Source organism: Mizuhopecten yessoensis, unplaced genomic scaffold, assembly GCF_002113885.1.
Source record: "Mizuhopecten yessoensis strain PY_sf001 unplaced genomic scaffold, ASM211388v2 scaffold481, whole genome shotgun sequence".
NCBI lineage: Eukaryota > Metazoa > Mollusca > Bivalvia > Pectinida > Pectinidae > Mizuhopecten > Mizuhopecten yessoensis.
The window spans coordinates 214,613-229,547 of NW_018403568.1; the positions used below are offsets into that span (position 1 = coordinate 214,613).

Consider the following 14,935-nt stretch of genomic DNA (forward strand, 5'->3'; position numbering starts at 1 on the left):
TAACATATCATATATACCAAATCTATATAATACTTTAATACTTAAGTAACATATCATATATACCAAATCTATATAATACTTTAATACTTAAATAACATATCATATATACCAAATCTATATAATACTTTAATACTTAAGTAACATAAGTTTAGTGTGTTCATATCATTTGATGACTATCAAATGACTGCTTTATCAATTAGTGTAGAACAATAAAAACAAAGTGAGATATGGCTCACATTATTATACTATATATTAAAACAATAATCAAAATTTGGATTAATAAAATAATTGAAAACGTGAAACCGGATGATTCTGATAGAAAAGACTGAATGCGTCTAATTCTTTTTTTTTCTCTTAAAGGTTCACATTATCCCCTGTTAAACAATCATCTATGGTAACTCCGAGAAGGTCTTCATCATTTATGATTCTTTTTTAACATCATTAATAAAAACAGACAATTACTCGGTTTGTCTCCCTATAAAATTTATTTATACATATACATGTGTCGACGTCTCTGCCGTAGTAAAATGAAGTGGGATTTTATCCTGTGTCTATCAAACATGCACAAGGGCGTTGTTTTTTCTGATTAACTTTTAACGATCTATTAAGTCGATGTTAAATAAAGGACCTTAATTTCAGTCTAATGTGTTGATGTTAGTTTGTTTTCATCACTATGGTTGTGGCTGTACTCGCATTGATTAACAAACACTAATCAAACCACAATTATGATCATTATTTTAGATATGTACCCTACGTATCAAAATTAATATACACCAACCTTTTGATTTTTTCGAGGCTATCAGCAGCATCTTTTAGACCATTCTGAGATGTAAAAAAAGACATCATATCTAGACTGACGTTTTCATCTTATTGAAATATGTCTATATATGGGTAATGATCGAGGCAATTACATAGTATGTTTTACAAACACATTCGACTGAAATGTGCTCACTAGGAATATACACCTGAACCAATATCAACAAGTCAGAGGACGTATGTAACTATTACTGAACACAGAACTCCTTTATATAACAACGCCAACACACATCAAACAAGCAAAAAACATCACGAATTGAGGTGATAATTATGGAATCGTATTTTACAACTGAAATGTTCGTATTTCCTTATATACTATTTTAAAATTAGATTATATACAGAATCTAAGGGAAATGTTATGAAATTAGTGATATGTATTTCATAATTATAACATTTACATACCTAGCATATTTTATGTGAATATTCATAATGTATTTTACAATGTACTTGTATTTTAAAAGCTTTCTGTAATAAGGGTATCCCAATTGTAGTGTTAAAGTATTTGAAAACAAGAGGCCCATTAACCTTAACGGTACACCTGCGTTAAAAATAACTATTACCAGTTACAGAGAATACAATTATAACAAAATATGTCTTCTTGATTGTGGATTTGCTTTTACAATATGGTGTTTGGGAGTGACAAACATTGACATAAAGCAAGTAAATATCAGTTAAATGATAAAGTGATACTGCCATAAAGTTAAACGTACCTCCTAAAGAGAGAATAGTTATACTGCAAATCATATAATAATTCCGACCAAGTTTCAACTACTTCCCACTACAAATCAACAAAAAATACAGAAGAATGCCAATTCCCTATATATACAATAATAAACATTACCCCTGCACAGTTGGGGGGGGGGGGGGGGGGGGGGGATTGAATTAGTGACCCAGGAGAACAGAAATTCACAAATTTGATAAAGCAACTTTCTATCCTGAAAGAGGAATTTTATTCTACCATATCTTGGTCTAAGGTTGTTGAAATTTTAGCCAATTGACCACTTGTGCTTCCGCCGCATAGGCCCTTTGAAGGTGAGACCGATTTCCAGTATAATTCTGATCCCACCTTAAGTTTCACCAAAATCTAACAGATATTTTCTGGAAAGAAGTCGAAATACGATTGTTTCAGGTTTTATACTTAGTGACCCCATATTATCCCCCTGATAGTCAGCCCCAGCTCGAGTATAGCTTCTGACACCACCTCAGACTGATGATTACCACTAAGTGTCATCAAAACCTGACTGACGCTTCTGAGGAGAAGTCAAAAATCTGTCCGTTATGTATGACGGACAAAAGGCGATCGCAATGAAAATAATATCTACCAGCAAACGATATCAGTATGAACATGTTCTGCTTGTTAAAAATAGAACCCTGATGTAATAGAGGAATGCTAGACAAAGTGTATGGACAAAGAAAATGTTTTCTCACCTGAACTTTCCTTGCTACTTGTAACACCAGATTAAACTTGTCTGATATCCCCAAACTCTCCTCCGGCTGCTTGGGGGAAGATGAAAGTTAATTCAACGTTCATATAAATATACATGAATAAAGAGATTTCATGAAATTATGTAAAACTAGCCATCGTTATCTGACTCAGCGTTTATAGCTATGTTTATTGATATGGTTTAGTAGTTAATAAGTTTAAAACAATTCTTTCACCATTTAGTGTTTAACTATCATTCAAAAATAAATATTACAGAAACAAATCACAAATCGTTATTGCATTTGTAGTGAAATACCTTTTCGGATTCTTTGCCAGAATCAAAGTAGTTGAAAGTTAGTTTGAAGCCACTGAAACAAAAGTCAATACAGTGTAGCTTATCGGCGCCACAGTAAAAACAATGTGTGTATGTTTCGGTATCAAACCCCTATGTCCTTCTGCCTGGTAAGTTGTAGCTATGTCCGCCGACTGTCCTTGTTTGGAATACATACAGCAGCAATAATGCAATTTCTAAAGTGATCGTCAAAACCGGACAGCATCATGCATACACTAATATAACATTAACACAACTAATGCAATATAACAGATCATCACGATTCCAGGTATAAAGGTATACTCGTTTAGTACATGTACATTACAGGCGACACAGGGACCGTAAAGGAACGCACTTCATATCATCGACATTCCAAGGGATACGCTCTTATACGTCCTCTCCAACCATTGATTATATCATAGCGAAAACGAGGCTTCTATTCGCGCCACCTTTTGGTTGATACAAAAAGACTAGCTTGAAATTTTGAAGAAAAATAATCGGGTGCATTACAGTGGTATTGGCTGATTCCTTTGTATTTTTTAAAGATTAGGTACATCGTATCAGCGAAGTGGTTATTCAGATTTGTTTTACCGGATCCAATCAAATAGCTATCAGCGTGCCTTCGAATTTGCCATGACATATTTCAGGGTTGCAAAACACACTAGTGAGTGTAACCCATCGAATGTCCACTATGTATTCGTATGAATATTTCATTGTTACAAAATCAGGCGGCCAAACATATATACAAATCGCCTGTTGTGTTCTTGAAATATGTACGTGAATAAAAAAAGATACATTGATATTAGTTATGGAAAAAAATACTTACTGGTGTTGCAAGTAGGTAATAAACAGCCTACAGAGAAGCAGGATGACGACAACAGGGAGGAGCCAGCCCTTCCACGCTGTGTACATATATATCTACAACATGAATATAACATTTTGTGTAGAAACATACCAACAACTTTAATATTATCAAAAACATAAGCCATTTACACTGAACAAAAATAATATCTACAATATATATCATACCCATAGCACAGACCATCTACAATATATATCATGCCCACAGCTCAGATCATCTACAACATATATCATACCCACAGCACAGACCATCTACAGCATATATCATACCCCCAACACAGACCATCTACAATATATATATCATACCCCCAACACAGACCATCTACAATATATATCATCCCCACAACACAGACCATCTACAATATATAACATACCCACAACACAGACCATCTACAATATATAACATACCCACAACACAGACCATCTACAATATATATCATACCCCAACACAGATCATCTGCAATATATATCATACCCCCAACACAGATCATCTACAATATATATCATACCCACAACACAGCCCATCCACAATATATATCATACCCCCAACACAGACCATCTACAATATAAATTATACCAAAAACACAGACCATCCACAATATATATCATACCTACAGCACAGACCATCTACAATATATATCATACCCCAACACAGATCATCTGCAATATATATCATACCCCCAACACAGATCATCTACAATATATATCATACCCACAACACAGACCATCCACAATATATAGCATACCCACAGCACAGACGATCTACAATATATATCATACCCACAGCACAGACCATCTACAATATATATCATACCCCCAACACAGACCATCTACAATATATATCATACCCACAACACAGACCATCTACAATATATATCATACCCACAACACAGACCATCTACAATATATATCATACCCACAACACAGACCATCTACAATATATATCATACCCACAACACAGACCATCTACAATATATATCATACCCACAACACAGACCATCTACAATATATATCATACCCACAACACAGACCATCTACAATATATATCATACCCACAACACAGACCATCTACAATATATATCATACCCACAACACAGACCATCTACAATATATATCATACCCACAACACAGACCATCTACAATATATATCATACCCACAACACAGACCATCTACAATATATATCATACCCACAACACAGACCATCTACAATATATATCATACCCACAACACAGACCATCTACAATATATATCATACCCACAACACAGACCATCTACAATATATATCATACCCACAACACAGACCATCTACAATATATATCATACCCACAACACAGACCATCTACAATATATATCATACCCACAACACAGACCATCTACAATATATATCATACCCACAACACAGACCATCTACAATATATATCATACCCACAACACAGACCATCTACAATATATATCATACCCACAACACAGACCATCTACAATATATATCATACCCACAACACAGACCATCTACAATATATATCATACCCACAACACAGACCATCTACAATATATATCATACCCACAACACAGACCATCTACAATATATATCATACCCACAACACAGACCATCTACAATATATATCATACCCACAACACAGACCATCTACAATATATATCATACCCACAACACAGACCATCTACAATATATATCATACCCACAACACAGACCATCTACAATATATATCATACCCACAACACAGACCATCTACAATATATATCATACCCACAACACAGACCATCTACAATATATATCATACCCACAACACAGACCATCTACAATATATATCATACCCACAACACAGACCATCTACAATATATATCATACCCACAACACAGACCATCTACAATATATATCATACCCACAACACAGACCATCTACAATATATATCATACCCACAACACAGACCATCTACAATATATATCATACCCACAACACAGACCATCTACAATATATATCATACCCACAACACAGACCATCTACAATATATATCATACCCACAACACAGACCATCTACAATATATATCATACCCACAACACAGACCATCTACAATATATATCATACCCACAACACAGACCATCTACAATATATATCATACCCACAACACAGACCATCTACAATATATATCATACCCACAACACAGACCATCTACAATATATATCATACCCACAACACAGACCATCTACAATATATATCATACCCACAACACAGACCATCTACAATATATATCATACCCACAACACAGACCATCTACAATATATATCATACCCACAACACAGACCATCTACAATATATATCATACCCACAACACAGACCATCTACAATATATATCATACCCACAACACAGACCATCTACAATATATATCATACCCACAACACAGACCATCTACAATATATATCATACCCACAACACAGACCATCTACAATATATATCATACCCACAACACAGACCATCTACAATATATATCATACCCACAACACAGACCATCTACAATATATATCATACCCACAACACAGACCATCTACAATATATATCATACCCACAACACAGACCATCTACAATATATATCATACCCACAACACAGACCATCTACAATATATATCATACCCACAACACAGACCATCTACAATATATATCATACCCACAACACAGACCATCTACAATATATATCATACCCACAACACAGACCATCTACAATATATATCATACCCACAACACAGACCATCTACAATATATATCATACCCACAACACAGACCATCTACAATATATATCATACCCACAACACAGACCATCTACAATATATATCATACCCACAACACAGACCATCTACAATATATATCATACCCACAACACAGACCATCTACAATATATATCATACCCACAACACAGACCATCTACAATATATATCATACCCACAACACAGACCATCTACAATATATATCATACCCACAACACAGACCATCTACAATATATATCATACCCACAACACAGACCATCTACAATATATATCATACCCACAACACAGACCATCTACAATATATATCATACCCACAACACAGACCATCTACAATATATATCATACCCACAACACAGACCATCTACAATATATATCATACCCACAACACAGACCATCTACAATATATATCATACCCACAACACAGACCATCTACAATATATATCATACCCACAACACAGACCATCTACAATATATATCATACCCACAGCCTGTAATTATATTGTAATCCTGTACACATACACAAATAGTCCCTCTCTTTCCTGACTTTCTGAGGTTGAACTTACCGTGAATACCAGTAACGTGTAAGATGGCGTCGTCCACGTCAGTAGAGTGTTTATACCTTTTACTGTACTGATGTAAGGCTTCAGTGCACTACCTATGTTGAACCACAGAAAAAATATATCACGTCCAATAATATCTATAGTTTTTAAGGATACAAATAGATATATTAACAAAACAAAAATTGGTAAAAAATAGAATTTAATTTAAAACCTGTATTTCCTGAAAATCAATTATTGATTTATAATGTTCATCGTCAACACTGTGCCAAAATGTGAGTTTCTTCAGGTCGGACTACGATGACGACCTCCAAATGGTTACAAAGAAGATTGAACTCATGGCTGTCATGTTATAATCGCTAAATAAGACCACTCGAGATTCTCATCTTATTTTATGATGAACTGTCAGTTGGTTATCATTCATGTTAGTAAACAGGACAACCCTGATTATAAATACATACCAAATCTGTTGATGTTTTCTTTTAAACTATAAACAAACAAAAATGTAATAAATACATATCAGTGTCGAGTATTTCATGATCACGTAATGTTGTGAGAAGCAATGACTATTTCAAAGTTATCTTTGGACTGAACAAGTTACCTCCCTTTATAACAAGCATTGTTATAGTACTTCCAGGGAATGACCGGAATGAACAGAAGATGATGAAATCAGTATCAAGGGTGTTATATTCCCGATATGTAATCTAATTTGTCTGGAAGCAGTAATATTTATGAACATTCTTTATGAATATATTTGTTCAAACAGGAAGTATCGCATACTGTTGGTAAGTTAAACCATTCACATAAGTATAGCAATATCAAAATAAGGTCTTAATAACATGGAATTTGCCACTAGATATTATTTCTTTATGTGAACATGAAAAATAGCTAGACTGGTTCTCTCCTGTGATAGGAAGTAGGTGAAAGAGCATTTTGGTAATGGTACGGACATGAATATTTTCACACAATGCCAAGTTATGTTTCGGTGGATTATAGACACTACAATATGTTATAGTGTATGATTTCCAACAAAAATGATAAAGTTTATGATAAACCATTTACATCATATGATAATGCAGTGTACGGACTAATGACACTGCAATATACACCATTTCTCTGATAATACATGTATGGTACCAACGTTTTTACAGTGAGCGGATCTCCGTCTAACTGATCCGTCTCCTTGTCCTCTGGGGGGTCCTCCGTGAAGTCATCCATTGTCTCGTACACACCTCGTAACACACGAGACCACATCCTGTCCATGGAGCCTGGCAGAAATGCTCGCTTTCGCTGCTTAGAACTCTCTGCAAAACAATAAGAAAACGAAAGGAGTAAACAATAAAAAAATGACCATTGTATTTTTGACTTTACAACAATTTACTATGTCGGACAATGTATGGTTATTATCCATTACAAGTATAACTTAGGTTCAAATGAAGTAGTCTGGGAACCATAGCTATCGGATCAGTTGTCAAATAATAGTAAAGATTTTAAAATGGAGGCCGGAAGCTATACTTATAGTAGGATCGACGTTGTAACCATAACAACAAAAAGGCATCTAAAGATGTTCAACAGTGTGATATTTAGAGAAGTACATCGTATTCTACTTTGCAATATTTACCTCGCAGTTATAGTCACATAAATGACCACACATTTCTAATTGAAGCTATCTTTGTGTTGAGCGCTGATTAATAGATTTAGTTGTGCCAGTCAACATTACACCAAGTACATTGAAGCGGCTTGAAACCAGAACAGACGTTAAAGGTGCCACATAACTATTTACCTTTTAAATCATGTTTCACATGAACATAACATTTGTTAAAGGAAGTGATTGTTTGTAAAGGTTATTATAGAAGTAGCACGTGTATTATCTACAAGATGGGTTGCTTTCACTTACGATGTCTGCACCCCTTGGAACTTGTCATAGCAAAATTGAAGGCACATTGTTAGCCATTTGACCTGTTTATTACTAAATTAATCTTCTTGTCTCATAAACAAGATGGTTCACACTGATCCTTCGATTTTGCTATGCCATATTCCAGGTAGAACGCAGAGTGTTGTGAGGGTAACCTCTGGAGTATGAGGGTGCTTTACTAGAGTGTGATGTGGTATTGATGTTTTGATAATGTGTGTCATGGTATAAAACGTTATGTATATTTTTCATCATAGCTAGTGCGACTCTACTGATGTTAGTAAAAGTAATAGTATCTGGGCTTTACGCTTCGTAAAATTGGTGTATGCTTTAAATCGGTCAATAAATACATGTCTTCTAATACAGACAGGGTGTTTTAATGATGATTGTTGGGCAGTTCGTTTGTTCAGAAGTTGTCAATATCAAGAAAGCCACCGAGATGTAAAACAGATGATCTACACTTTAAAGCTAAGAACGGACTGGGGTCACGCGAGTAAATACATCACAAACTGCTGTACAGAAAACAAGTAATTATAATTATGAAAATAATTCTAAAATAATAGTTACCAATTTCTTCTTTTTCAGCCACTTCTGTTGCATCTTGAGCCACTTCCAACGTCTGTCTAGGTACGGTTTCACCTCCGCCTCCGGTACGGTGGCTGTGGATATGGTGATCTCTAAGATACAAACCCAGAGTTAATTACTTCGGATCCGATGCACGAATAAGTTACTTAGAACATGTTACCACGTATTCTGTTGTATTTTATTGTTGATAGCAAGTAACAAAACCAATTAGTTCCTGACAATTCAAAATACACATCGACAAACTGGGGGTGGATTTATTCAAAATGTTAAACTTGTTTTTAAATCCTTTTTTCAACAATTATGTATTTCTTTATGTTATAACGTAAATGCAAAAAAGAAATTAAATAAAGTTCATATTTAACGGAGTGTATTAATTACAAGCAAGCCTACCCTTAACCCTTACCTTGCTGTTTTCGTTTCCAGGGCGGAGTACTTGTCCTCTAAGTCTCGATAACGCTTTCTCTCAATGTCGATCTCCATCCGAAGCCTCTGCATTGACACTGTATCCTCGTACTCGCGCAGTTTGGAATCTGAATTCAAAGTGATACGTATCAATCACGCTATCCACGTTCTAAGTGTTTGATCTTGAATGTTTGGTCGCCTGGATAATACATTGTACGTAAGGTATTAAATGTGAATCTGATATATATGTCTCTATATAAAACAGAAATTGAAAAGTGAGAATACTAATAACTGACGAAGGGTACTTATTGGAGAACAAATATGTATTTATTTACATTGTCAAAAATCACAAGAAAACATTGGCAGACCAGTGGGAGTCTTTTCCATCATTTGTTCCTATACCACCTACTTTAGATCAGCTGATCTGATCACCAATCATTTCCCATGCACCTTTATTTATTTTGGTTATTACAGCTCAGTCAGACCTTATGCAATGTATTTTGCTCGTCCAGCCTTCTCTGTATACATTTATATATCATAATGTTAAGATGCATTACTAAGCTGATAATGTATGAAGTATGTTAGTATGTTAGTATGAACTTTCTGGGACTCACTTAGTTCCTGGTTGTCAATCATCACTGCCACCAACTGTTCGTGCAGAACGGTCAGTTGGTTTTCAAACACTGTCAAGTCGGTTTTTTCATCACCAAGAGAGTCTGTCCGTCCGCCTGTCCGTACAGACGACTGCCCAGTGGAAGACAACATTTCAAACGGCTGCCAAAATTACATTTACTAATCAACATCAGCAATAATACCACAGATACACTTATTTTACAAGGAATGTAAAAAAGTAAAATAGTTCGGTCATTCCAATTACAACATATAAAAGTAAAAACAATATAATAGAAAACTTAATCGACAAGAGATGATCTATGATATATAAACTCAAAAACAACCTCGGAAATCTAGCCTAACCCTTACCCTTACCCAGGACAGAAACAAATTGAGACGAACGTAGTTTATTTCCATCTTCCACAATGTTAGAACCAGAATCAGAAAGGAAAACATCACAAAATTGTTAAATAACTAACTTCGCCATTTTAAAATCGTCAGCTCATGTTCTAGAGAAAGCACACTCTCTTGGGACAAGAAATAGTATCCCAGTGAGTGATATCAAGGTGTGATTGATAAATCAAGCTTGTAATATAGTAGGTTTCAAGAGGACAGGACACAAACCTATAAAACAATCAACGACATCGACATTCTGTACAAAGACAAGAACAACCCATTTCCGTAACCTGTATCGCTGAAGGAAACTTTAACATCGTAACTGTTCAAGAATAGGACAAAGCTTAATGTGACTCCAAAGTTCAGCAGCACAGTTCCTAGACATGAGATTTGTAGAGCTTGCCTTACCTGACCTGTTTTAAGGCCTAAGTACATGTAATTAGTTGCGTCATCGTTACCAATATACATGTACCTGGTAGTATGCCAGCCGTTTCCTCACGCAACCAGATAGAGTACGCGAGCTATATCAAACAAACGTTTTATCAAACAAAAAACCCTGACAAGTTTAGGTCAGCGGCAACAACACATGAAATATACGTGTAACGCAAGTAAACGAAGGGATTACCTCTTCATCTGCTGTGGCCGACATGGACCCACTATGGCTATCCTTTGTGTGATCCTCCCCGCTCTCCTCCATACTTGTATTCCTCTTACGTAAGGAACCGAATCGGGAACGGATCTTATCCATGTAGACGTCAATGGGTGGTTAATTACATCACTACAAATCAAAGTTTCTAAATATTAGTAGTTTTATTGGTTATAAATATAAAACGATTACCTGCAAATCTAGGGTAGGTAGGGTTAGCGGGAACAGTTTTTTTTTTATTTGTCCTCATTGGACATTGTACATTTCATAATAATTTATAAAAGAGGAGGAAAAGATTATTTCTGGCTATTTTCTAAACCCTTGGAATTAAACCAAAACGAAGGAAGATTAGAAAGTAATTACAATAGATGTACATGCGTAAAGATAGTGAACCAATCAGCGAGTGACAGTGATACAGATGGACTTTCCTTTATTAAGCTCAATTGATGGAGCACTTTGGCTAGTAATCTGGGTTCGAATCATAGCAGGGACAACTCGTCAAAGTCCAGTACATCATTAACCTCAATCTCACATAAAGGTATACACCAGTTTTCACTCTCACCTATAGGTGTACACTAGTTTTCACTCTCACCTACAGTATAGGTGAACACCAGTTTTCACTCTCACCTATAGGTGTACACTAGTTTTCCCTCTCACCTACAGTATAGGTGAACACCAGATTTCACTCTCACCTATAGGGGTACACTAGTTTTCACTCTCACCTACAGTATAGGTGAACACCAGATTTCACTCACACCTATAGGTGTACACTAGCTTTCACTCTCACCTACAGTATAGGTGAACACCAGATTTCACTCACACCTATAGGTGTTAGTGTTCACTCTCACCTATAGGTGTACACTAGTTTTCACTCTCACCTACAGTATAGATGAACACCAGATTTCACTCACACCTATAGTTGTACACTAGTTTTCACTCTCACCTATAAGTGTACACTAGTTTTCAGTCTCACCTACAGTATAGGTGAACACAAGATTTCACTCACACCTATAGGTGTACACTAGTTTTCAGTCTCACCTACAATATAGGTGAACACCAGATTTCACTCACACCTATAGGTGTACACTAGTTTTCAGTCTCACCTACAATATAGGTGGACACCAGATTTCACTCACACCTATAGGTGTACAATAGTTTTCAGTCTCACCTACAGTATAGGTGAACACAAGATTTCACTCACACCTATAGGTGTACACTAGTTTTCAGTCTCACCTACAGTATAGGTGAACACCAGATTTGTCTCACACCTATAGGTGTACACTAGTTTTCACTCTCACCTATAGGTGAACACTAGTTTTCACTCTCACCTACAGTATAGATGAACACCAGATTTCACTCACACCTATAGGTTTACACTAGTTTTCACTCTCACCTACAGTATAGGTGTACACTAGTTTTCACTCTCACCTATAGGTGTACACTAGTTTTTACTCTCACCTACAGTATAGGTGAACACCACTTTTCATTCTCGTTTACAGGTATACACCACTTTTCACTCTCATTTATAGATATACACCACTTTTCACTCTCACATATAGGTGAACACCAGTTATAATATGAAAAAGCAAAGCCTTAAAAGAGCGAAGCTTTTGTTGATCTCTGATATTTACTGACCTAGAATAAGATAATTTAAATACTGCTTTCAGAATGAGGCAAAATAAAATGTATTTAAAGTCGGTAAGTCGAGGGATAACAATAAAACATAAACTTTAATGAGATTAAGACCGACACAACAATTGGGGAGATCGGGGCAAATTCGGCCCATTTTTATTAAAGTCCGTTCTGGGAAGTATGGCAGCACGTCCGTTTTTGAACATTATTTAATTTTCCCTGTCGGATGATCGGATGACCGAACGAGCTCCGCAATGGGATAAGTTCAGACAGACATTCGGGTAAGTTCGGCCCCATTGGAACTAGCTTAATTATGACCTTACAAAGCCTGCAACGTCAAGATGACCGGATTCAATCTCGGTTACCTGCCTGACCACGGGGGTTTTCTCCGGATACTCCGGCTTCCTCCCACATTAAGAATAAAATCCTCTGCGTGCTTCTGTCAGGTCACAAAAAGAATTATTGAAATAAGGTGGGGAAAAACTGTTTGGTTATTGCTATAGAAAAAAGTGCATATTACATATTTGACGATAAGTCTATAAAAGTAAATTTATAGAGATGTTAGTTAAAAATATGAAATTAAAAAAAGAAAATATTGTAATACTTTGATGTAACTGAGATTGTCGTTATATCGATCTTTAGAATTCCTGTTCCATCCTAAAACATCGGATTGAATTTAAAATTTTGTAACTGTCACTGAGGTTTGACAGGTAATAATGCCAAATACAATTAAACAGTTTCTGTCTCTAACTAGTTATAAATCGGCATGCGTTGTGAAAAAGTAATACGTTGCTGAAAAAGGGCGTTGAACTCGGATTCGTTGTCTGGAAAATTATTGTTGATTTCGACATAGATGAATTATGCATTGTTTCTTTTATGAGTGGTGATGCATACATAAATTATGTAAAGACTATAACCAGACTTTCAAAAATGTTATTTCGTTCATATTCTCAACAAATGGAAATCAAAAGCAGATGAAATTTTAGACGATGAAAAATAAATGTTCACGTTGACCTATTGGATTAATGCGACTCTTTTTGAAAAAATATCCCGGTAGAAATATTAACAGAACCTGATTGATGACAAAAAAGGATCTTCAGAAAACATCCCCGTTTTTACTTTTTGTGCCTGTGGCAAAAACTGAAATTAAAAAGTCATGAAGCACCGACAAAGAGAAAAATGCAACGGCCAGCAGTTCAAAGATTTTCTGGTTATTTTTCATCCTTCCGGAAATAACCGATGAAGGCCGATGGAGTGTGAGGTGATTGTGACGTCACAGTATGATAATCTCTGAACGACGTTTCATGTCTGCTAGTATCAAAATTTATGTAATAGATTTTTTTCACTCAGAATGCATATTAGTTTTTATCTTAATAAACAAGTAATAAAACATGGGTATTGTTTTCACTATATGAAGATGTTCATAAATGGGTTGAAACTCAATTGTCTTTGCTTCAAGGAAACACTTCCGTTTTCCCCACTGGACGTCTACTTCCGGACGAAATTTTTTAAAGGCAAGGTGTAGAAAGGGGAAGCAACTCTGTTTACGCACGCATGTGTTACCATTAAAGAGCTTCGCCCGAGAGCTACGCTCTTATTAATCACACCTATAAATATAAACTTTCTTTAACAGCAAGTATGAAACAAGTTTTTACAACTTATAATATGTTTTACGGCACGGCCGTTAGTGAGGGCGGAGCCAGGTTGTACTGTAAATGTATCGGAATATCGGTTCAAGCATTGAGTGATGTGTTAAATTACTAAATCAAACCTACATGTATAGCTATACAGTGTATATTACAGATAAGTTTCCTTTCTTGATTTCTTTTTGGCTGACAAGATGTTTGATATCTTGAAGTTTTCCGCCTAGGCGTATGATGACATGACATTAATGTGAGAATGCGAAAGGTTCATTAGACTATATAAGTATTTAAATTTGCACCTCTTGAATCCATTACAAGAATCAAGTGCAGCATATTCT

At 35.6% G+C, this 14,935-nt stretch overlaps 1 protein-coding gene across 5 annotated transcripts in view; it reads right to left on the reverse strand.

The window, feature by feature from the left end:
* Window positions 1-14,935, reverse strand: part of LOC110449854 (GRAM domain-containing protein 4-like) — a 28,269-nt gene that overhangs the window by 10,626 nt on the left and 2,708 nt on the right. For 2 of the 5 annotated variants that reach the window (XM_021496987.1, XM_021496996.1), the window contains exons 2-12: window positions 11,302-11,454; window positions 10,283-10,442; window positions 9,670-9,796; window positions 9,249-9,358; window positions 7,911-8,073; window positions 7,231-7,256; window positions 6,776-6,867; window positions 3,397-3,488; window positions 2,556-2,607; window positions 2,245-2,313; window positions 779-822 (exon numbers count right to left, since the gene is read on the reverse strand). In XM_021496987.1, the coding sequence (XP_021352662.1) occupies window positions 779-822; window positions 2,245-2,313; window positions 2,556-2,607; window positions 3,397-3,488; window positions 6,776-6,867; window positions 7,231-7,256; window positions 7,911-8,073; window positions 9,249-9,358; window positions 9,670-9,796; window positions 10,283-10,442; window positions 11,302-11,424 (1,058 nt within the window). In that variant the 5' untranslated portion in view covers window positions 11,425-11,454. Of the gene's footprint in view, window positions 1-778; window positions 823-2,244; window positions 2,314-2,555; window positions 2,608-3,396; window positions 3,489-6,775; window positions 6,868-7,230; window positions 7,257-7,910; window positions 8,074-9,248; window positions 9,359-9,669; window positions 9,797-10,282; window positions 10,443-11,301; window positions 11,455-13,319; window positions 13,352-14,935 lie in introns of those variants that run through there. The other 3 variants (XM_021497004.1, XM_021497022.1, XM_021497013.1) reach the window with 3 other exon arrangements.